The sequence below is a fragment of the Paramormyrops kingsleyae genome, chromosome 15, assembly GCF_048594095.1.
Source record: "Paramormyrops kingsleyae isolate MSU_618 chromosome 15, PKINGS_0.4, whole genome shotgun sequence".
NCBI classification, from domain to species: domain Eukaryota; kingdom Metazoa; phylum Chordata; class Actinopteri; order Osteoglossiformes; family Mormyridae; genus Paramormyrops; species Paramormyrops kingsleyae.
Genome location: NC_132811.1, coordinates 13,058,729 through 13,083,124, shown reverse-complemented (window position 1 = coordinate 13,083,124; position 24,396 = coordinate 13,058,729). Strand labels below are relative to the sequence as shown.

At 49.3% G+C, this 24,396-nt stretch overlaps 1 protein-coding gene across 1 annotated transcript in view; it reads right to left on the bottom strand.

Moving 5' to 3' along the window:
• Positions 1-24,396, bottom strand: part of sspo (SCO-spondin) — a 75,625-nt gene that overhangs the window by 11,755 nt on the left and 39,474 nt on the right. Inside the window, exons 58-92 of the mRNA XM_072699986.1 lie at positions 24,010-24,139; positions 23,772-23,900; positions 23,597-23,688; positions 22,985-23,161; positions 21,092-21,262; positions 20,747-20,999; positions 20,488-20,534; positions 19,794-19,964; positions 18,456-18,590; positions 18,101-18,240; positions 17,789-17,883; positions 17,078-17,127; positions 16,820-16,990; positions 16,299-16,469; positions 16,108-16,187; positions 15,859-16,028; positions 14,522-14,568; positions 14,015-14,215; positions 13,408-13,578; positions 12,739-12,936; positions 12,495-12,594; positions 11,982-12,202; positions 11,743-11,892; positions 10,082-10,248; positions 8,921-9,081; positions 7,780-8,000; positions 7,219-7,254; positions 5,666-5,830; positions 3,434-3,643; positions 2,635-2,802; positions 2,200-2,334; positions 1,081-1,321; positions 503-655; positions 304-350; positions 40-210 (exon numbers count right to left, since the gene is read on the bottom strand). Of these exons, the coding sequence (XP_072556087.1) occupies positions 40-210; positions 304-350; positions 503-655; positions 1,081-1,321; positions 2,200-2,334; positions 2,635-2,802; positions 3,434-3,643; positions 5,666-5,830; positions 7,219-7,254; positions 7,780-8,000; positions 8,921-9,081; positions 10,082-10,248; positions 11,743-11,892; positions 11,982-12,202; positions 12,495-12,594; positions 12,739-12,936; positions 13,408-13,578; positions 14,015-14,215; positions 14,522-14,568; positions 15,859-16,028; positions 16,108-16,187; positions 16,299-16,469; positions 16,820-16,990; positions 17,078-17,127; positions 17,789-17,883; positions 18,101-18,240; positions 18,456-18,590; positions 19,794-19,964; positions 20,488-20,534; positions 20,747-20,999; positions 21,092-21,262; positions 22,985-23,161; positions 23,597-23,688; positions 23,772-23,900; positions 24,010-24,139 (5,145 nt within the window). The remainder of the gene's footprint in view (positions 1-39; positions 211-303; positions 351-502; positions 656-1,080; positions 1,322-2,199; positions 2,335-2,634; positions 2,803-3,433; positions 3,644-5,665; positions 5,831-7,218; positions 7,255-7,779; positions 8,001-8,920; positions 9,082-10,081; positions 10,249-11,742; positions 11,893-11,981; positions 12,203-12,494; positions 12,595-12,738; positions 12,937-13,407; positions 13,579-14,014; positions 14,216-14,521; positions 14,569-15,858; positions 16,029-16,107; positions 16,188-16,298; positions 16,470-16,819; positions 16,991-17,077; positions 17,128-17,788; positions 17,884-18,100; positions 18,241-18,455; positions 18,591-19,793; positions 19,965-20,487; positions 20,535-20,746; positions 21,000-21,091; positions 21,263-22,984; positions 23,162-23,596; positions 23,689-23,771; positions 23,901-24,009; positions 24,140-24,396) is intronic.

Below are 24,396 nucleotides of genomic sequence, written 5' to 3'. Positions count from 1 at the left end.
GCAGTGCGGTGGCAGTGCGGCGGCAGTGCGGCGGCGTACCGAGACAGGGAGGGGCGTGGCAATCCTGGGTCTCCCTCTCATCTCCGGGGCAGAACATGCCGTTGTTACGAGGAGGGGGGTTTATGCAGGCGCGGGTGCGGATGCGGGTCCCACGGCCGCAGGTCACGGGGCAGTCAGACCACACGGACCAGGGAGTCCACCCACCGTCCACTGGGAGATGCGAGAGGGTCAGAGACCGGACCGAGCACAGCTCCATCCTGGAAGCGTTCGGGACGGGCCTGGGCCTGGTCAGCCGCCACTCACCTTGACACTCGACATCCTGGCAATAGTCTCCCTCAGGGGTGCAGGTGCTAGAAAACACAGAGCAAAGATGAAAGTGACCCGCAGTGTGCTTTTCATTGCACTCCGAAGCAGCACTGTGAGGTGCCCAAGGTGATGCCTGTCTAAAAACATCATGTTCATTTCCTCCACCACCAACCCAACCCCCCCCCACCCCACTCACCATTGCTTACACTCCCCCTGGAGCCACGTGTCACCCACAATCAGCTCCTGGTCGTCATGGATACAAAGGGGTGGGCATGGCCCTAGGTCACACGGTTTCCTCTGCACTTCCTCGAACTGGCAGTCGGCACCATCAGGTTCCGGGACCATTGATCTGGTGAAACGTGGAGTCGTGATATACTTGGGGCTCCTAAGATCTTATTAAAAGTATAAAAATGGCATCACAAGAGCAAGAACATGGCAGCAAATGTCCCAGCATACCAAGTCAACTAGGTATTCAGTGTAAAATACCACATTTCAGCAAAACATGCAAATAGTGACTTCTTTCTTTCTGCATTCCTCACAACAAACTGTGTTATACCAGGAGTATTTTTTATATAACAATTGAAATGTAGCCCTTCCATTTTTTCTGTGGACGCATTGTACCCCTCCAGCCACTAGGGGCAGCAGCCACCATGCTGGGTAGGGATTCTGGTGCCTTGAGGGGTCTCCAAGATGCATAACTGAAATTTCTCAATTATAAAGCTAAACTGCACCCTGGATAAAAGTGTTAGCTAAAGATAACAATTCAGCACCAACCGGAATCGGGTCCTGTGGCCAGATCCGCAGGAGGCGCTGCAGGACGCCCAGGCGGACCATGCGCTCCAGGAGCAGGGAGCCTCTGAACAGCTCCAGTTGGTGCAGGACAGGAGGCCGTCTGCGCAGCTGCAGTTGTTGCAGTCGTCCTGGTGCCAGCTGCCAGCGGCCCAGCTGTGACCCTGGGAGTCGGTGCAGTCACACTGCCATGCGTGTACGCAGGCGCCATCCTGCTGCAGCCGGCCTGCGCAGAACAGCATCGCAGGCTCCGCATTCAGAGAGCCCCTTAATACAGGGTTTTACAAACACACTGCTCTACAACTACAACTGTATCTGTTAACAAAGAGCTATGTCTAGCTCTTAGTTCAGAAAAAAAATTAAATTCAGAAAAGCTCATAAAATTATTTAATTCATTTATTATTATATAAAAATATTTTAAGTCTCGCAGGGGTCCTGTGTGAGCCAATGGGATGGTTAAATTTAGTTTGGCTGATGTTGCCATAGAGACCCAGTCCCTGTGGCCCTGTGTACCATCATGGTAGGGTTATTTACAGCATTGGTTCTCATACTGTGGCGATATGACCCCCCCCCAGGGGTGGCACGCATGACATTTCGTCATTTCGTCAGTATCCACCACCAACACCCAAATGTAATCATATTTGAGTCGTAAGACTTGACCCAGTGTTTTTTGAGAGGTTTGAGAACCACTGATGTTACAGTACAAAGATCTGGAGAGCTACCAAGTCATCGTGGTGTCTGATTTGGAGATCAGGTAAAGAAGAGGAGAGCAGGAGGAGCTCTGTGGAGTAATGGGGAGGTGTAACTTTGTGTTTTTAGGATCCCTCCCAGCTATGCATTTCACCTTTAAAAGGGCCTTGACCCCTTTCTGCCACTTGCCTGTAAACCCCCCCATCCAGCAGTCCTCTAGCCCATGTCTATGTCACATGACTAAGGTAATATCCAGTAGCATGACCGTTCTGTCGTCAGCTGATGTGGCATCCATACTGAGCACAGCACTGTAATTACGGCCAGTCACCTGTCAGCAGACCGCTCAGGGTCACCAGATGGTGGGAGCAGACAGGAGCTGCCAGGCAGGTTTCCCCCCGACGCCGGCCCCCTTACCTGCTGGGCAGCGGCAGCCGGGTTGGCACCCACCATCCTCCTGGCACCGGATGCCCTGTTGCAAGTCCGAGCAGCGCTGTGGGCACACATTGGCACAGGGCGCAAACTCCTGACCCGGCGGGCAGCCCTGGTCATCTGTGGATAGACAGACACGCACGCAGACACACACGCATACATTATACACATCCCATTGCCCCACTCAGGTCTCAGTAATGAGCAGACGGCATACGTTGCTTGGTATAGGGCAGCTAAATGCAGAGTGAATTGGGACTGCCCTTGTACCCTTCATAGATACTATTGGCAGGTTACTATGAAGGTGGGCAGGGACTCTTAACGCTTCCCTTAAGGTCTCATGGTGCTCAGCAGCTCTACCTAATGTCACATGACCCTGCGTGCAGGATGACAGGGTAAATAAGAGCTTGTACGCAGCCTCACCACAGGGCTTGGTGTTGCAGGGTTTCACCTGGTTCCTGTCCCCCTTGCATGAGCGTCCCCCGTTTTTGGGAGGGGGGCTGGTGCAGGAGCGTGTCCGGATGGAACGGCCACCCCCGCACAGGCTGTCGCAGCGTGACCAGGGGCTCCAGCGGGACCAGCTGCCATCCACTGGAAGAGGGGGGAGGGGGGATGGGGGGGCAAGGAGAGACAGGTAAAGGGATGCAGAAAGAAAGATGGAAAGAAAGAAATGAAGAGTTGGGGAGATAGAGGAATAAACATACAGTATAAGGAAAGAGAGAAGGAGAGGGAGCGTATATAGTTCAAAAATGGGGTCTGGAAACAGAGATGTAGCCTGATCATTAGCTGACACAGAGCAAGCAGAAAGCCAGGCTGGTCCTCGGAGGTCGTCCTTGTGATGCCTGTGCCCAGACTGTCTATCCTGCTAGTCTACATCACAGCACCTTCAAGTGCTTAGACAGCCACAGTGGTCCCTCTAATAGCACTCATTTACATGTCATCCTTTCATCGTTTGGATTTTTGCTAAAAAAGATAATGTCATGCCTTGTTAACATTATCCATAGTGAAGATCTCACAACCATGAACGTGCCATTGGGAAGCCAGCAGAACCAGACAGAAGATGGATGGATAGATGGATATATGGGTGGATGGGTAAATGGAGGGATAAATGGGTAGATGGATGAATGGATGGATATATGAATGCATAGATGGATGGATGGATGGATGGACGGACCTAGGATACCCTGTTGTGCTTAGCTTGGCTACTCCCAGGTCGACTCACCTCTGCAGGCCCGGATGTTGCAGAAGCGGCTCTCCATGTGGCCCCCCAGGATGTCCTCGCACCAGGAGCCATTACCGCCGGGGGCCAGATATGTCCTGATGCGCTGCTGCTGCCCAACACCGCAGGAGCGAGAGCAGGGAGCCCAGTCCGCCCACTCTGTCCATGAGCAGTTCCTTCTGACACAGTTTTCATCCCAGCAAGGCCCCCCGTCTGTAAAGGGACGGACAGACAGACAGACAGATGGACAGATAGACAGACAGACGGACAGATAGACAGACAGACGGACAGACAGACAGACAGACGGACAGGCAGACAGACAGACGGACAGACAGACAGACGGACAGGCAGAAGGACAGACAGACGGACAGGCAGAAGGACAGACAGATGGACAGGCAGAAGGACAGACAGACGGACAGGCAGACAGACAGACGGACAGGCAGAAGGACAGACAGACGGACAGGCAGACAGATGGACAGGCAGACAGACAGACAGGCAGAAGGACAGACAGATGGACAGGCAGACAGATGGACAGGCAGACAGACAGACGGACAGGCAGACAGACAGACGGACAGGCAGAAGGACAGACAGACGGACAGGCAGACAGACAGACGGACAGGCAGAAGGACAGACAGACAGACGGACAGGCAGACAGACAGACGGACAGACAGACAGACAGAAGGACAGACAGACGGACAGGCAGACAGACAGATGGACAGGCAGACAGACAGACAGACGGACAGACAGACAGACAGGCAGACGGACAGATGGACAGACAGAAGGACAGACAGACAGACAGATGGACAGACAGACAGACAGACAGGCAGACAGACAGAAGGACAGACAGACAGACAGACGGACAGACAGGCAGACAGACAGATGGACAGACAGACAGACAGGCAGACAGACAGATGGACAGACAGACAGAAGGACAGGCAGACAGACAGACGGACAGGCAGAAGGACAGACAGACGGACAGGCAGAAGGACAGACAGACGGACAGGCAGAAGGACAGACAGACGGACAGGCAGACAGATGGACAGGCAGACAGACAGACAGACAGGCAGAAGGACAGACAGATGGACAGGCAGACAGATGGACAGGCAGACAGACAGACGGACAGGCAGACAGACAGACGGACAGGCAGAAGGACAGACAGACGGACAGGCAGACAGACAGACGGACAGGCAGAAGGACAGACAGACAGATGGACAGGCAGACAGACAGACGGACAGGCAGACAGACAGACGGACAGGCAGACAGACAGACGGACAGACAGACAGACAGAAGGACAGACAGACGGACAGGCAGACAGACAGATGGACAGGCAGACAGACAGACGGACAGACAGACGGACAGACAGACAGACAGGCAGACGGACAGATGGACAGACAGAAGGACAGACAGACAGACAGATGGACAGACAGACAGACAGGCAGACAGACAGAAGGACAGACAGACAGACGGACAGACAGGCAGACAGACAGATGGACAGACAGACAGACAGGCAGACAGACAGAAGGACAGGCAGACAGACAGACGGACAGACAGACGGACAGGCAGACAGACAGACAGACAGGCAGACAGACAGATGGACAGACAGACAGAAGGACAGGCAGACAGACAGATGGACAGACAGACAGACAGGCAGACAGACAGATGGACAGACAGACAGAAGGACAGGCAGACAGACAGACGGACAGACAGACAGGCAGACAGACAGATGGACAGACAGACAGAAGGACAGGCAGACAGACAGACAGACGGACAGGCTTTATCGGTCCAAACAGGAAGGTGACAGTGCAGTAGCACGTACAGTTTAGTCGAATCAGCCTAACAGGAGGAGAAAAGATGGCAGACAAGCCAATGTAAAGCTCACTGAACGTGGTTAGATGCAAGGGGACAGGGCCCTGGGTCATGTTTTCATGGAGCACTACAGAGTGGGAGCGTGTTTGGACATGTTTCTCATGTGTTTCAGTATTTCTGTGTCATATTCAAGCAAATAAACAATCCAACAATCTACAAGAATGATTTTTAACATGATCAGTAAGACTTGCATATAAATTGTGAGCATTCTCCCATTAATTAACTTGGAGAAAAATAAAGAGTAAATACTTGTTCATCTTTAGATAGATAGATAGATAGATAGATAGATAGATAGATAGATAGATAGAGTACAAGGGTACAGTCCATTTTCTCCATGTGATGATTTGAGACTGGGGGGCTGAAGCATACCAGGACACTGGGGTAGGTTGCAGGCTATCTCCTGGCTTTGCTCTCCAGAGCAAGGTGGTCTCACACACTCCCGCCTCCGGCTCTTCCAGGCGGGGGTGCGAGCGTCGCTGCACGACCGAGAGCAAGCACTCCACAGGGACCACGGAGAGAAGCCAGCGTTCTCATCTGCGGACGAACACAAAGGCGGTCAGCCACCCTACGGTGAATAGGCTCCACGCAGCAGGACAGGAGTACGATCCTGGTACAGAATCCCAGAAGGAGATAAACTCATTTTCCCAGAGTGTAAATATAACCAGTACAGACCATAACTGTGTTTACATCTGGAGCTACACCAGAACCGTAAACCACAGTGACCGGATTTTGAGATCATAGCTAATAATATTATTTGGCTACTATTTTACTTCATGAGATTTTAACCATCAAACAATTGCTTATTAGAACACATTGGTTTAAAACCAGCAGGATGTCCCTGGAAAAGCCGTCTTTCACCCTCTTGACGGTATACATCAATTCTGTCGATCTGAGGTCAACCCCATTCCAAAAAAGTAAAACTTAAAAAACAAATAAATAAAAAAAATATGAAACTGCGCCAAAAACTTCAAGAGGCAAAAGTCCATCCAGCTGCTAAACTATTACAGACTTTCAGTGGGAAGCAAATACTAATAATCAAAGACAGTTTTTCGGGATCAGATAAAATAACACATAAAACAATGACTGGCCATTTACAGAGGACGGTTCTCAAAGTTTTCCTTCAAACTTTGAAGGAAACCATTTACACGTTCCCCCCTACGCTCCATTTTCACACCGAGGCCTCTCATGCTAACTGGGCCTGAAACACGATCAAATCCCCCGGGTCCATTTCAAAATGAAAACCACAGTTCATGGCAGGGAGTCAGATTCCATCAGCCTTTCACAAAATGTTTTATTACTATAATGAGGTCAAGGCATCTTACAGCTATTTTATAGGCGAAAGGTCAAGATGCAGTTTGCGTTCCAGAGTGTGCAAGGGAATCAGAATCGCATCTGGAATTTGTTTATTGCAAAGTACTTTTTATTGTAGCATGTCATACAAAACAGTTAAGGAAAATCGAGACAATCAATAACCTCCTGAGACCCCACCCATTCATTTATGTCCATTGTAGTGGACATTTTGTTTTTGCATCTATCTTTTCACTGATGTAAGGAAGCATATTTATTCCTGTTGTACACTAAAGAGGACATGCTGTGAAATTAAAAATAAAAATAAGTTAGAAAAAATCTAAATTGTAAGATGTCTTATTTCCACCAAAGACAAATAACCTAAAATTGAAGGACACTTTTTCCCTTGGGTCTCAGGAGGATATAATAAATTATTAACATAAATAATACCATACCTGGAGCTAGAAGGCACCATAACAGATGAAAAAAAAAGTTGAATCTCAATAGTGTCACGGGGGCACAAGGTGGGGACAGGGACTGCAAGGTAGCGGTGACAGGGTGGGTGACAGGGTAAAGTGGACCAGGCCGCAGCAAACACGGCCGGTGAGGGGGGGCTGCCGCTCACACACACTTACCCGGAGCTGAGGGCTTGACGGTCGGAGTGAGGATCACTGCATAGACAGAGAAGACCAGTTACAGGTGCGAGACCCAGCTAATGGCGCTAAAACCCGGCAGGACCGAGGAATCTGCATTGACCAAACATGCGGGAGATACTGTAACACCCCCCTTTTGTAGAAATTTTGAATCAAACCTATTGGGATCTGAGGACTTTAAGTGGCAAATTCAGGCAAGGTTTGTTGCAAATCAGGTGAAATTCTCTATTTCTTCTTGAGTACAATCAGGAGATGTGTTTGATGAAAATTTCTGAGTTCGGTCATGATTGAGCTTTTAAGGATGGTGCTTGGTTAATTTGAACTCTGAGTGTTGCATAGAAAAAAAATGTACGTATTAAAACAACCAATCAGCACCTCACATGGTTACATCATGGAACGAATACAAAGCATGGCACAATTAATCAGGAACTCTGCTGAAACTAAAACCTGTATAAGTGGCCCCCCGCACACCCTGGGTTAACACACACACACACAAGTTGATCAGATGGGGCGCCCCCTGGTGGCTGCTGGGTTCTCTAGTACCTGGACAGTCCGGGGTCTGGCAGTAAGCATGCTCCTGCAGTGGCCCCTCGCAGTCCTTGCCTCCGTGTGCGGGGGCGGGGTTGCCGCAGGTCCGAGTTCGAGACTTCTGACCCAGACCGCCGCAGGACAGCGAGCAAGGGCCCCAGGGACCCCAAGGGGATGGGCCCCCATCACGTGGGCAAGGGATGAGTGAGCAGTTCCATTGACCATGTTGGCATTGGCTGTGACGGGTTACAGATAATAAAAACAGCAAAGACTTGTAAAGTATCAGCCATTTTTATGAGGCTATACACTATAGTATTGGGACACCTAGGCATTACACCCACCGGAATTTTTAAGACATCCTGTTCTAAATCCATAGGCTTTACTATGGAGTTGGAAGTGTAGAAGCATAGAATACTTAATGTGGTATGTATACCAAGACATTTTGGCCAATTATATGCTTCTAGTTTTGTGGGAACAGTTTGGGGAAGGCCCTTTTCTGTTTAGGCATGACTGTGCCCCAATGTACAAAGCAAGGTCCATAAAGGCATGATTGGGTCAGTTTGGTGTGGAAGAACTTAACTAGTCCACACGGAGCACCTTTGGGGTGAATTAGAATGGAGATTGTGAGCCAGGTCTTCATGTCCAACATCAGTGCCTGACCTCACAAATGCTCTTCTGGATGAATGGGCAAAAATTCAAACAGACACACTCCAAAACATTGTGGAAAATCTTCTCAGAAGAGTGGCAGCTGTTATAACTGCAAAGGGGGGGACAGACTCCATATTGACGCCTGTGGATTTAGAATGGGACGTCATAAAAGTTTCCTGTGGGTGTAATGGCCAGGGGTCCCAGTACTTTTGTCCATATTACATATATTACGATAATAAACCCTTACTTTCTCAAATCATTCTGCCAGGAATGTCTCTGCAAAGCTGGACATCCTTGCGGCATAAATGCTGCATGATTACTTGACTAATCTGTTACTAAAAACCTCATGATTTTTACCTCCAGGCTTGTGTCTGTATAAGGTACTCAGACTCCAAACTGGAAGGTACAACAGCAGTGCCGTTCTTTGGGCCAGAAGCCGTGATCTTCGAGTTACAAACTTTTGCTATGTTACCAGTCACGCAATGCAGCTGACATGCGACGGTCATACCAAGCGCTGCACTCATGTGCCAGTGCAACTCCTGGCTGTAGCTCTGTCCCCAGCGTCAGGTTCTGCCCCTCAGAATCTCGAGGGGCGGGGCTTGCAGCTGGCGTCACCGACACGTTCCTCAGCAAAGACAGGAGCTGCAGGTTAACCTCACAAGGGCACTCCTGTGCACCAGGAGAGAAAGGGTGGGTCCCAATATCAGACCTGCCCCCACCTCCCCACCTCCTTGCCCACCCCAGCTGTAAAATGCAGACGGGAAGTGCTGTCCTATGCTTATTTCTTGACAGCACTGCAAATAGTGGCATGACCTTGTCTACCCAGCACAAAAGTAATAAAAAAGAGCTTGTGTCTACATTATTTCTTCACTATGTCATCATCAAGGATGTCAGTAATTTACTTCACAATATTTCTCTAAAAATCTCCACATTCGGCAAACTTCTTATCAAACATACAGGCACATGACTAAATACAAAACTCGGGACTCATTACAAATGATCTGTGCATCGATGCCTAACAGGAAAATAACAGATAGGGGTGAAATCCTTCCCATCTCTCTCCCTCCTGTTATTTAATGATTTGCCCCTCGTCTCCCACCCATCTTATTTTTCCATCATGCGATATAATAAAAGTGCAGGGAACACCAAGATAAATGGTGACTCAAAGTGGGGCGATTTTGTGTTTCTGTTGATATTTCCCAGCAAGTGATTCAACATGTCTGAGTCACACATGTTGAGGGTCAACAGGCATGATTGCAGTTGTCAAAGTTGTAGAAAAAGTGCCTCAATGATCAGTATTAGCAAATGGATGGACGAAGGGCCAGCTCAACCCTCTTCATGGTCCTAAGCAAGATTTGATTGGTCTAGTTATTTGTTATCTTCCTTCCTGTTCTGAAAGGCTGAGCATATATTGGGCCCCCTGGTGGCTGCAGGGCCATAAGCAGCTGCTTAATCTGCTTTTGCCTTGGGTTGGCCCTGGATGAATGGGCGGATGGATGGATGGATGGATGGATGGATAATCAAATGATTAACTGAGATGGCTGGCACATTTGAATGATCATTTACCAGAGACGTCATCAACCCCTTAGTGATGAGATCTTGGATGGTAGGAAGCAGAAACAACACTGATTAAAAGTGTGACTCTACGTATAACGTGAAGCTCCCTCACCTGCACACAGGAGCCGCGGTGCAGGAACATGCGCGGCGGGCAATGGCAGCCTTCGTCACAGCCGTCACTATAGCAACCCTCCCGCCCACTGACCTGGGCGCAGCTGAAAGGGCAGCCCTCCCCCCACTCGCACTCCCGGTACAGGCGGCCGGGGGGGCATCCCACCTCTGACACCCAGGGGTGGAGCGTGAGACGGGCAGATGGGGGCGGAGACGAGGACATGGGCAGCATGAGTGAAAAACAGTAAGGAGAAGACAATATCAGGACGATTCACATCATTATACTCTCATTATACTCTCAGATTCAGATCATTATACTCTAAGATCATTATACTCCCCATATCATACTTAGATTTCCATAAGTATTCCTTCATTATACTCTCAGATTCAGATCATTATACTCTCATTATACTCTCCATATCATACTTAGATTTCCATAAGTATTCCTTCATTATACTCTCAGATTCAGATCATTATACTCTCATTATACTCTCAAATTCAGGTTATTATTCTCTCATTATACTCTGAGACTCAGATCATTATACTCTCAGATTCACATCATTATACACTAAGATTGTTATATTTACAGATTTTGGTCATTATACCCTTATTTTACTCTCAGATTTGCATGATTATACTCTGATTATACTCTCAGATTCACATCATTATACTCTCATTTCACTCTCATGCTTATATCATTATATAATCTGAACAAAAAATAGTGGCAAAATATCCAGACACTGAGTGAATTTATAGTAAGTCACAATTTTTCTGTACCTTTACTTGATTTAGCAGATGCTTTTATCCAAAGAGACACACATACTGTATTTGACTGAAAGCAGGGTCAGCCAGGCCCTGAAGCTAGTGAGGATTATGGGTTTTGCTCAAGGGCCCAATGCTGAAATTACTCTGCTGACAATGGGATTTAAACCAGCAACCTTCTGATCACAGGCACAGCAGCCACACGCCAGCTCCCAGGCATTCTGTCATTATATGAGAATGACGTTTCTTCACCATAACATGGATTTACTACACTGAACAAAACCATGAAAATGGTTTGATCAATGTAAATTTTTAAGAGGAGGCCCAGTTGCTAGATTTTTTTTTACAAATACGTATTTTCAGATTTTTTTCTAAAAAGACAGGTGGAGTAAACCTTAGTTTCATATATAGATAGATGCCCAAAAATACAATAAAATAGTTGATTGCAAAATTATTTCAGCGTCTAATTTTTCCTGTGTAGTGCTACAGATTGAAATAGAAACTAATTGGGATAACCGTGAAATCGTGGTTACTTCTTTTATAATTAACCGTGTCACCTAATTTCAACCGTTAGCATCCCTACCCACAGAACACACACAGGCTGCCAAAGGTTCCTGCCACATGCAGAGACTTAATGTGAGCCTGACTGTCCAGCTCTGTGGGTCACAGATGAGGTTAGACTCCCTGTGATCCTTCGCTGCTTGAAACACACACACAGGGCCCGCCCAACACTTTTATGGTCATAAGAAACATTTGAACTGGGACCCCTTGCCCTAACACACACACACACCACAGGCTGATCAGATGGGGCGCCCCCTGGTGGCTGCAGGGTTCTCTAATGCCTTGGGGTGGCCCTGCTCACACAGGCTTACACGCACCCAGGACGCAGCCCAAACTCACCAAGGCACACCTGGGTGTTGCAGGTCTTGCTCTGCCGCCTCACACCCTCGCAAGGTGGCGAGCGGCAGGTGCGTGATCGTGACTGCTCCCCCCCCCCGCAGCTGACCGAGCACGCTGTCCAGGGCGACCAGTCGAACCCGGGGCCCGAGTCTGGCACACACAAACAAATGGCGGACACGGGTCATTAGGAATACTCCTATTCGTGCCAGCGGGGGGCGGTTGCTCTCCGCGCCTCGTACCTGTGCAGAGCTGGCTGTTGCAGTCCTTTCTTTGCTCCGCTACCCCTGCACAGCCCCTGCCCCCATTCTGAGGGGTGGGGTTATCACACTGCCGAAATCGCAGCTTGACTCCGCCCCCGCATGGAGCGGAACACTGCGTCCAAGCCCCCCATTGGCTCCAAGCCCCATCCACATGGCAACCAGGTAATGACTGACACTTCACAACACCGTCTTCACAAGTACTGGAAGAATCAGAAAGTTATTCATAAAAATGATTTTCATTTAATTCAAAGAAGAAGAATAAATAGACGTGATTAAATGCAGGAAACACTGCCGAATATAAAGTGGGGCTTTAAATGCAAATATTTCCCGGCGTGATAAAAATTAATTGAAAGTAAATGCCTTAAAAAGCTGTCCTAGATCAGATTTTTGTCTCTCATCCCGGGACATGCACCATAAAGCTGATTTATTTGCAACAGTGCCCATGTTGGGTAAATGAGATTCTGAAGTGCAGAAGATACTGTGGAGATGTACCAGTTTTTACAGGCACTGGTAATAGTCTCCCCCGAGTCCATGAAGTGCCAGGAGGAGATGCCGGGCCATGCCCATGAGGCGTTGGCTGAGTCCACCCCACCTGGGGGGGATTGAAAGAGAAGAGAGAGTGTACCATTATAGATACTAGCAGAGCTGATAGTCTAGCTGCTAGGAATGGGCCTGTCACACAGCCCCAGTCATGTTTGAGCGGTTTGGAGGGAGAGTTGGGTCGCGAACCCCTCACCAGTGGTGCTGTTGGGGAACTTGCAGCGACACTCGTCCCGCCGCACACAGAGGCCGTCCTGCAGGAGCAGCTCGTCAGGGCAGCCGCAGGAGGGCTGACACCCCTGGACGTCGACGCACTCTGTGTCGCCGTGGAGATCAGAGCAAGAACGCGGGCAGGGCTTTCCACACGGCCATTCCTCCTGCCCCCCAGGGCAGTCTGTACAGGGGGGAGAAGCCATCAGAAATCAAAAAAGGGTATAATGACGGAGGGGGGGGATCTCAAACAAGGACCCTTGTGGTTGTGGGTTTGAGTCCCATCTGGGGGTTCATCTTGAGTGAGGCACGAGAGGAAATGTAGCTCAAATTCCATGGAGAATGCATTAATTGTAAGCCTTCCCTCAACTGTAAATCACTTTGAATAAAAGTGTCAGATCATGGAGTAAAACGAATGAATACACTGCCTTGGATGCACATATGACAAATTGTTCACTGTTTTCCATCAAAAACCTCTTAAATTAAGCTATTAAAGCTGGATCATTCACGTAAAGGTCTGGCTCACTCCAAGCACCACAGGTTCACAGTAGAGATAAGGGAAAGTGCATCCTATTTGGCAGAAAACAAACCCAACACCTTACTGCATTCATAAACACAGAACAGGACGGGCCCGTCGACAGAGGGGCTGGCTGACCCGAACAGATGGTGCCGTTGTCATGGCAGCCCCGGCTCTGACGTGTCTCCCCGGGGCAGGGCAGGCCACCAAAGCGGGCCGGGGGGCTGCTGCAGATACGGCTGCGCGTCGACACCCCCGCACACACGTCACACTGCGTCCAGGGGCTCCAGGACCCCCAAAGGCCGTTGACTGATGGGTGACAGGGTGGAGGTTCAGAGGACGAGAGCAGGGGGGAGAGAGAGCATTCAGAACAGGTAAGGCAACAAATGCCGGAACCGAAATGGCCAAATCATACACAAACCGTGCAAGATTTTATTTTTTATTTTTTTTTCAAAATAGGAATACCCATCATTAAACAACAAAAAATGACAACAGTGGTTCTCAACTGCCTTCGCTTCAGGACCCTCCTATTTTCTTGGTCATTAAGTCACAACTCAATTTTTTTTAAATTGTGCACCAAATTAATTCCCAAATAGTAATAGTAACAGTGAACAGATCATAGTGCAGTAACAGTAGCACAAAGCCTTCATTAGAGAGTTTTTTATAACCGCGCTACTTTTGGGTTGCAAACCTCTAGCTGTATTACAAAACACAGGCTTTCTCATGGGTGCCCAGACATCATTACCAGGACAGAAGGTGACGGAGGGACAGGGCTGCCTCTGGATCTGCACCCCCATCCCACCATGGGCTTCCTGCTCCCCAGGGCAGGCTGGCCCGCCCGCCTTGGGCTCAGGGCACCCACAGCTACGGTACCGGGACACCCACTCCGTCCCGCACGTCCGCGAGCATGGCGTCCAGCCGGACCACTCGCACCAGCCTCCTGCCACTGGGAGGAATGGGCGGGGGATTATTTATTACGTACGTATTTTGAGATTAATTAATTTCTGAATGGGGGGGGAGGTGAGAAGTGCCATAATTCATATAGAGAGGCCAACCTTATCATTAGCCAATGATATGTTTTGAATCGGTGATTGACAGGGGAGGGGGCACTCTGGGGGCCAATCAGCTTTCAGCTGGAGTCAGTGTCCCCATGGCCCCACCTCTGTACATGCCCCATCATTTGCTTTTGGGGACATGTCCCCTTGTCTTTTCAGCACATGCATACCACACCATGTATACAGTATGTACTTACCGGGACAGGGTTTGCGGGTGCAGGTGATCCTCCCACCCTCACAGGTACTGAAACATAGGAGGGCAAGCCGAGGTCACTTAGAAAAGCTGCCACAGGGTGGCGATGTAGTCAAGCTCCATCCTTGTCTCCCCAGTCCACCTCTGTTTCAGTGGCATGTGACGCTCACAATTCCCAGCCATCTATATACCTACATAACTGTTTATTTAGCAGGTGCTTTTTATTCAAAGCGGTACACATTTTTGAGAAAGCTGGGTCAGCCCTGGAGCAGTTAGGGGCTAAGGTCCTTGCTCATTGGCCCGATGGTGAAAGCACTCTGCCCACTATAGGATGGGAACCAACAACCTTCCAATCACAGGCACGCAGTGTACATAATAATAAAATTGAAAGCCCCTGTTATTCCAATAGGCTGCTTTAATTTATACTGACTGGCATGTCTGAGCTGGCTGTAGTGTATGATTATGTGTGTGAGAATGATGAACTGGCACCTGCTGAGGATATTGGGCTCTGTCCAGTCTGGGATAGGCTCCAGGCCCCCTTGCAACCTTGCTCAGGATAAATGGTTCATTGGAAGATGGATGGATGGTTGTTTTGATTTCTGTAAATTGTAACTATGCAATTTTTAAGCAGTGTTATTGGCACTGGAATTCAGCAGAGAAGATTTCAGTCACGTTCCATTGAAAACTTACAGGGGTGGTAGTAGATACCATCAGTACAGCGGTGTGGGGTGTTGGGGTAGGAAACTAGGGTTACAATACTGGTGTTGGATTTTCATGAGTGAGAAATGGAGTAGCTTTCCAAAGAACTCTGACAACCCATAGCCAAATGGCCAAATGAGCATTTTTGCGAACATGTAGGGATCCTTCTGGATTGCCCAAGTTCATTTCTGGGATGCAATTACAAGTCAAAGAGCACAGCTGCAAAGCTCAGGCAGATTTCCATGGTGTGCGGTTTGAAGCCACGAGGGCTGATACCCATTAGATCTTCCCCATTGGTACAACATCTTAACCACTTAGCCAAGGTGGCCAGACAGAAACAAGAACCAGACTGAATGAATTTATATTACTAATCATGAACACCACTGGCGAGTCAACGCACGCTATTGGAAAAGATGTAAGTATGAGGTCAGAATGTGGTGTTTCACAAATCACATATAAAGGGAGTGGGTTTCAAGCTCTCCTTCGACAGATGGGCAAGAGGACGAATATCCAAATGGAGGAAACTCCTTATCGACACCGCGGACATGTTTGGGGGCATGGCATGGAGGTGTAGTCACGTGACCACAGTCACATGACCATGGTGGGGGGTGGGGCCTGTGTATGAGACATGGGGGCCCTTACCAGTTGTTACAGCCATCGGGGGCTGGCACAGTTTCCCCCGGCACCAGTCGCTGACCAGTCGCCATGTCCAGACAGGGGCAGTCCTCAGTCTGAATGCAGGATGTCCCGTTCTGGCCCAGGACACGCGTCCCCGTGCAGTAGCAGCCCGGCTCACAGCGCCACTCGCAGTACTGAAACAGAACAGCGAGGCATTTTTTCAGGTTCCAGTCCGGAAACGCACAAACAATGGTTGGGCACTACGATACTCACAGCCAGGTCATCGCAAGACCGGGGACAGGAGGGGCCACAGCTGCTGAAAGCCGTCCCGGGGACCTCGGTGCAGGGGGCCACTTGGACATGATGTAGGGGACACAGATATGCATAAACGGCATGGGGTTACATGGCCCCCACTAACACACACAGTTCCTATCAATATATGGTATTCCTGCCTGCCTCAGTACCGGGGCAGTGATCGGTGTTACAGGATTGAATCTCGCTGCCCGGGCCTTCACAGAAGTTACCCTTCCCCTCGGGGGTGGGGCTGTCACATTCCCGTTGACGGGACTGCATACCCCCGCCACATGACTTGGTACATTCCGTCCAAGGGGTCCATTCACCCCAACCTCCATCACCTGCAGGATATCCAAGCATAATCACTTGCGGATGGTGATATTAAAATGGGGCAGGATATCTTTAAAGCTGTCTTTAAAAAACCCTGGAGACAGCTAGAGTAACACCCTCAGGGCCTGGGAAAACATACTCATTTTAATTTGGATTATCGCCCTGGCAATACAAGTGTACATATTTATATAATCGATCATTAGGAGACATCTTTCATGCAATGGCATCAGTTCAAATTTCTAGGCAGCCAAAAGTTTGTCTTTATCTGATTTAGGCCTTAGAGCCATCGTTTTCCCACAGTGCTGCATGAGGATGGCTATGGGTCAAGTTAATCCTGTAAGCAGTCGTGAGACAGGCTTACGGTCACAGGTTGCTTGAACGCACAGCTGGTCCTGACGGTCAGGTCCGAGACAGGGCAGTCCCCGCCCGGACCGGGGAGGACTGGAGCAGAAGCGGTAGCGGGACTGCAGGCCCGGCCCACAGGGGGTGCTGCAATCACTCCAGGGTGTCCATGCGGACCACAGGCCGTCCACTGTGGGGCAGTGACCGGGGCGTCAGCTGAGGTGGGCGCATTGGTTAACAAGTACAACATGGGTCATGTGCGATCCGAAATACTCACCATCACAGTCGAGGTCGGTGCAGTTAGTCAGCACCCCCGACTCACAGGTGCTGTTGGGGACAGTCACAACAGACAGACAGACAGACAGACAGGCAGGCAGACAGACAGGCAGGCAGACAGGCAGGCAGAGAGAGAGGAAGACCGACGGTCACGACAGACAGGCAGGTAGACCAACAGATAGACAGGCAGACAGGCAGACAGGCAGATAGGCAGGCAGGCAGACAGACAGACAGGCAGGCAGGCAGGCAGACAGACAGACAGGCAGGCAGGCAGACAGGCAGGCAGAGAGAGAGGAAGACCGACGGTCACGACAGACAGGCAGGGAGACCAACAGATAGACAGACAGACAGACAGATACTTCATTAACCCCGGGAGGGAAATTTGGGAGATACATGACAGTACAGATCAAAAAGATAAAAAGACATTAACGTGACAGAGAAGGGCAGTAATTTAGTGATCACAAGATCTCCATACTTACCAAATAAGACAGCAAGACAAGCTAAGAATATGTAATAGTTATGTCTGGAAGATATGTTCTAAAAGGTTCTCCAAATACACCAATAATCTGACGTTATGGAGATGCCTTCAGTGGGCCGTAAGAAATGAAAACAACTCCTTTCGCAGAGCATGAAAGGCAGGTATTCAGGATGGAATTTGGTGGATTCAAATGTGGGTGGTGGGTGGTCCGATTGGGTGGGGGGTGTCCCTTACCAGTTCCGGCAGCCCTGGGTGATGGTGTCTCCTGGCTCAAACTGCTCACTGTCCACATAGCAGCGGCACTGAGGTGCGGAGACACAGTTTCCGTCCTGCTGAAACCAGCACATTGTAAGAATAAGGCCACTTTTAGGCTGTATTTAGCATTTTAAAGTATCATAGGCTACAGGGGAGGTTCCCCGCCCCTCCAAGGAGCTTCACACTCCCCCACACATCTTCTTGTGTGTTTCTCACACCTCGGCCCCAAGCAGAGACAGACACGGGGTCTGAAGAGTGTGCCAACACCGCTGAGCGGAGTGAGGAACTGACCTGGAGGAGCAGGCCGGACCGGCACTGACAGCCTGAGGTGCAGCTGCTGTTGTCGAATTCAGTACTGAGGTCAGAACAGGAAGCAGGATGCCGGACACAGGCCACCAATTCCTGCTCCCCAGGGCAGCCAGACTCATTACCTGGGAGGAGGGGAAAGTTCTAGCACTTTGTTGTGAATGCGCGGGATGGCATGTGACAGGAGAGTGAGCGCCCCCTGATGTTTGCCACTGGTATGGTTGGCCAGCGAAACCGTGCCCAGGAAGCCTGTCCACATCCCTCTAGCTTTTCATAATTGTCCCCGGAAAGCTCACTGTCAAGGATATGAAGGACTACCCCACCCCCCCACCCAGCTCACCGCATGGGTGCACATTGCAGGCGCTGAACTGCTGCATCATGCCATGGGTTCTGGACGGCCCACGAGTCCGGTTCCTGTAGCCCCCACCACAGGGCACAGAACACTCGGACCACGCTCCCCAAGGCTGCCGGGCTCCTGTGGGGTGCAAACATACACAAACATGTCACACAACACACATGGAAACACGTCACACAACACACATGGAAGCATGTCACATACACACGTATAAACACATCACATACACACGGAAATATGTCTCACATACAAGGTCAAACGTCACACAGAAAGAAACACACACACACATGAAAACACGAAAAAACAACGAAAAAACGAAAAAAACATCTCACACACATGAAAACACGGCAAACACACAGAAACATTTCACACACAAAATCATGTCATACATGTAAATGCATCAAACACACCCACATGGAAACGGATGACACGCACACATGGAAACACGTCACAAACACAGAACAAGTCACACAAATGGAAACACATTACATGCAAGGAAACACAAAAACAAGTCACACACAGAAATATGTTACACACAAACATGGAAACATGTCACACATACAGAAACACATAACACACACGGAAAACATGCCACACAGACAGAAACACTTCAGAGACAACACACATCCAATCCGTCTTTCTGAATATACAGAATACCAAAAGAACAACACATTTCAAAGCAAAGACCACAGACAGGCAAAGCTAAAACACAGGGGGAAAATGAACATGTGACTTGTTTTCCTGAAGCTATTCCAATAACCTTGAGCACTGGACTTGTGGGTAATGATATCTGAGCCACTTGGACCTGAGCCTTTATCCTCTTTTGTGGGAGCTGAGCACAAATATGCAGACATTCTGCCATCTCAGTTTTCAGTTTATAACTGTCGATCTTCAGGGTTGCTGTGAGCCTGAAACCCAATCAGCACAGATACGAAGTGAGGCAGCCCACACAGCCCATAAGCTCCATGGCCGTCAGCATTCATCTGCAAGGTTAATTAAGCTACCTTGCTGAGTCTCAGATGCTAAAAGGACTGGCTCTCCTTGCACTTTCAGGCGACGGACTCTGTTATTTTACAGCTGAGTGTAGCTATAATCCTTAAAATTCAAGAATAACTTAAAGAAGAATCAGCTATGTTGTGTAATTCGTATGACACTGTGAGGTAATAGGTAAACTTGGTAAGCGAGGTTGGAAGAAAGGGCTGCAAACTGGCCTGGTTTTCTTCCAGGACATTCTAAATAAATGGAGAGGAGCGGCGAGAATCTCCTCTGCTGGCTTCTCGGCCAGCTCTTACTCCTCGCCTCACTCCCCCTCCTCTTCCTCACCCTGACAAGGCTCCAGGCTACAGGTGTCCATCTCCACCCGGCCGCCCTTGCAGGGGCGCCCCCCGAAGCCTGGAGCAGGACTGCTGGGTGACCTGTAGCGCCTCCTCACGCCCACATCGCAGGTCCGGCTGCACGCGCTCCACGGTGTCCAGGCGCTCCAGCCACAGTGCACTGCCATACAGAAGTGCACAGTGACACACCATACAGAAGTGCACAGTGACACACCATACACAGCGACACACCATACAGAAGTGCACAGTGACACACCATACAGAAGTGCACAGTGACACACCATACACAGCGACACACCATACAGAAGTGCACAGTGACACACCATACAGAAGTGCACAGTGACACACCATACACAGCGACACACCATACAGAAGTGCACAGTGACACACCATACAGAAGTGCACAGTGACACACCATACAAATCATACTACACTGACATCATTCTTCATTTTAACCACCATGTGATTTTTTTTTCTTATTCATAAAAACTTCACACAAATGGAGTTAAGGAACAATACAAATATCACATAAAATACAGTCCAGGTTTCCATGGCGATTTGCACAGAAGGCCATTTAAAATGTCTCTTACAGACACAGGCTTATTCATTAAGCCTAAAGTATTATTGCAGCAACAATGCCTAGACTTCTATCTTACGGTTTTGATAAATGTGGATTCTCTTACCAGGGCAGGGTGCTGTCCCACAATCCATCTCTCCGTTAATGCAGGTGCTGTAAGAGGCAGGGATATAGGCAGTGAGCTGGACTACTGAGCTCATTAACAAAACCACTGATTAATACCTGAGATTCCCTGCTTACAAACCCATCTCTGAGCATATAAGGGGGAAAATTCTCCTCATTTGAAGTAGAAATAGGCCTTAGTTCTTTTGTCAAAATGGTGAGGAGGTACAAGATGAAGGCCGTCACTCGTCTCTGAGTAATACCAGTTGTTGCAGGCATCCAGTGACATGCTGGCGCCTGGGGAGTAGAGCGCCCCCTGGTGGTAGCAGGGGCACGCCGACAGGGGCACGCAGGAGCCGTTGAGAAGGTAGAGGCTAGGGGCGCAGTAGCAGCCGTCGTAGCAGTCGGTGGCACACGCAGCGGAGGGCGTCAGGTCCAGGCACACGCGGGGACAGGCCCCACCCTGCGCCCGGCATTGGTCAACGCTCAGGTAGCTCATGCCCTCGGGACACGCCCCTAAAAAAGAGCAGCATGTAAAATAGACCTGTATTAACGGGCATCGTGTACGGGTGAGCAGCACTGTTGGATACGGGCTGGGGGGGGGGAACCTGAGCAGGGCTGAGTGTTGCAGTCCCGTGTCTGGATTTGCGGCCCGGGGCAGCCGTCGCCCCCGTACTGGGGAGGGGGAGAGTCACACAGACGCTGCCTGGTCTGAGAGCCGGAGTCACACTCCGACGAGCAGGAGGACCACGGGGACCAGGGCGACCAGGCACCAGCGACTGAGGAAGAGGACACAGGTGATGAAGAGGGGGTGGGAACAGAGGCAGCTACTCCAGATGACACACAGGATCGACACGTCACAGCAGTTCAGAGCTTTAATGCATCTACCTCAGGGGTGTCAAACTCCAGTCCTGGGGGGCCGGAGCCCTGTGTAGCTTAGTTCTTTCCCTGTTCCACCACAAATGATTCAGCTCAAGAGCTGTGTGATAATTAGCACAAGGAGTTGAATCAGGTGTGTTAAATGAGGGTGAACCAAAAACTGTGCAGGGCTCCAGCCCCCCAGGACAGGAGTTTGACACCCCTGATCTATCTGATCCATTTACTGTATACAAAGTGACTTGCCTTACAGAAAACAGCTACAATTAATGTGAGCCCTCTGGGGTTCAAGCCCCCAACCTCAATGTCATCACTGGAAAGCTTTACATGGTGACCTATATCAGCAACACAAATTTCACACTCTAAAGCAGGCCTATTCGACTAGCAGCCTGCAGGCCGGATACGGCCCTTTTGAAATTTTTTATGGCCCGCAAGACTGCCAGTAAATCACAATGTGTGGTATAATAAAATTTTGGTATACCGGTAGCTCTGATCTACTTCAACAACGCTTCCAATCCATCACGTTATACTACCGGACAGGCATGCGCTGTGATTGGTTGCTACACTCGCTCTGCACTCAGCTCGCGGGTGAGAGGTGAAGAGGTCAGAGTCAGCTAAACTAACGCCGCTTTACAACATGTCGCTCTCAAAAAAACAAAAATTGATTCGGAAAACTGCCAGTTCCAGAGCAAATGGATGGACAAATATTTATTTGTTTTGCCTGCCGCGACAAGTAATAAACTGGTCTGTTTACTGTGCAACGAATGCATATCTGTCATGAAAGAATACAACGTGAAGAGGCACTACAAGTCAAATCACGGCTCGTTTTCTGCCAGTTTTCCAGAGGGCTCGGAGGAACGGAGACACAAAGTACAGCGTCTGCTAGCGTCTTTTCAACAGTGTCACTTTTGCACGGAAATGTTGTTGGTCTGATGACTTTGTTTTGTTCATCTTGAATGGAACAAAATATAAATATGGACCTTGGTTAAAAAGCTCCTTATGTGAAAGTATTAAAGTTAAAGAAAATGGATGTGTCATTCGTTCATACTAATATAATATCTATTATCATCAAGAGTAATTTTTTCGCAATTAGTTGACAAATATTCTGTGTGGCCCACGAACCCCCAGTGATTTTCATATTCGGCCCACTTGCTATTGAAGTTGAATAGCCCTGATCTAAAGTCTTTGTCAGCTATTTCAGCAATTTCTATATTTACATATATTGTGCATATATATATATATTATATTTACATAAATATTTTCTTTTTCAGGCATTTCTTCAGTTTATTTCATATTTCTTCCTCAAATAAGTACCTCTGCAACTGCTAGTATGTCTACTTTGATGCTCTGCGATGCCCTTTGTCACGTCTTGTGCTATCTAATCCTGTTATTTGTTACATGTTATTGATTGGGTGGCACCAGTGAGAATTCCTATATACTGAAAAACAAAAGGGCAAATGAACCTTAAATCTTCCAGAGAGCTAATTCTCATCACTGAAAATGTCTATTTTAATACCAATAAATATTTGGTGCCCATGTGACATGTGTGGGAATTCCAGTGTTGCCAGGGGCAACAGTCTTGGACAGGAAGAGCCCTGGTGCGTTTCGGGCCCGGGCTGCCGTACCGGGACACAGAACTGTGTTGCAGGGCTCCTGTTCCTCAGTGTCGCCATCGCAGGAGCCCCCGTCTGTGCCGTTGCAGCTGCGGAATCGCCTCCTGAGGCCCACGTCGTCCACATGCAGGAAGCACGTCTTACTGCACTGCGACCAGGCCGTCCACTCGCCCCAGTGCTGCTGGTCACCTGCAAGCACAACCATGCCAAAAGTGATGGGGACATTGTGTCGGTCATTCCCATTACATCAGTTTATGATGATGTAATCTAGAGCGGCCACAGTCGCAACCTTTTTCAGGTGCTCTAAGTAAAATTTGATCAACCTAGTTGTCATTTTTCATCTTCCTTCCCATTCTGGCAGGCTGATTTAATGGTGTGCCCCCTGGTGGCCACTGGAGTCAGCACAACTGCTTAGTTCGCTCATGCTTTGGGCCGGACTGGCTTCAAATAGACATTTTAGTGAGAAAAGTCTCAGGTCAGGCAGAATCCAGCACCCCTGGAGCAGTTGGGATTATGAGTCTAAGGGTGATAAGATTATTCTACTGACCACTGAATTCAAACCCACGGCTTCCTGAGCACTGATGCCGGTTTCAGGTTATTGGGGGAAAGAAGGTAGGGGAGTACCTGGGGGGCAGGGCACAAAGCACTGACGGGCGTCTGAGGTGTCCCCGGGGCAGGAGGGACTCTCCGTCCCATTGGATGGGATCAGGGGCGACCTGCAGGAGAAGGCGGAGCCATTCAGGGAGCAATAGTCACCGACGTGAAGGTGTTACCGCGGTCATCCAGGAAATAGTGCTACCTGTACCGCTGCTGCACACCAACTCCACAGGGGGCGCTGTCACATGGGGCCCATGTAGACCAGGCCGACCAATAGCAGCCCGCCTCACAGGGGCTGCTGCTGCAGAAGACCTGTCCGTCCTGGCAGAGACTGAGAAACACAGATATAGGGGTGCATCACCTCCAAAAGCGACGTGGCTGTTTTAAGAGGCAAAAGCACACGTCAGTGTATGACCAATGAGGGGGGGGTGTGCCCCTACCACGTGCTGCAGTTCCCTTTCAGGACATTCTCCCCTGGCTGAAGAACCCGTCCATCCCAGTGGCAAAGACACTGACTGGCCTTGACACAGCGGCCATCTTGTGCGTACTGACCAGCTGGACAGCGGCATCCTGCGAGAAAAAGAAAAATAAACACAGATTTTCCATTTAGAAGCAGCTTTAATTCACTGCCTAGGCTGCATTTGTGTTTTATTTGGAAGCATTTATCCTTAACGTGTTTACAAAGGTAGGTCCAGGTAGGTATGTCATACAATTCATTGGAATTTGATAAAGAATTTTTGTCCCTGTATGGCAAAAGAACTGGAGCCTGGATGGGTCTGGTGCCACCCTGGCAACAGGTAATGGACTGAAAGGGAAACCAGAAAAGC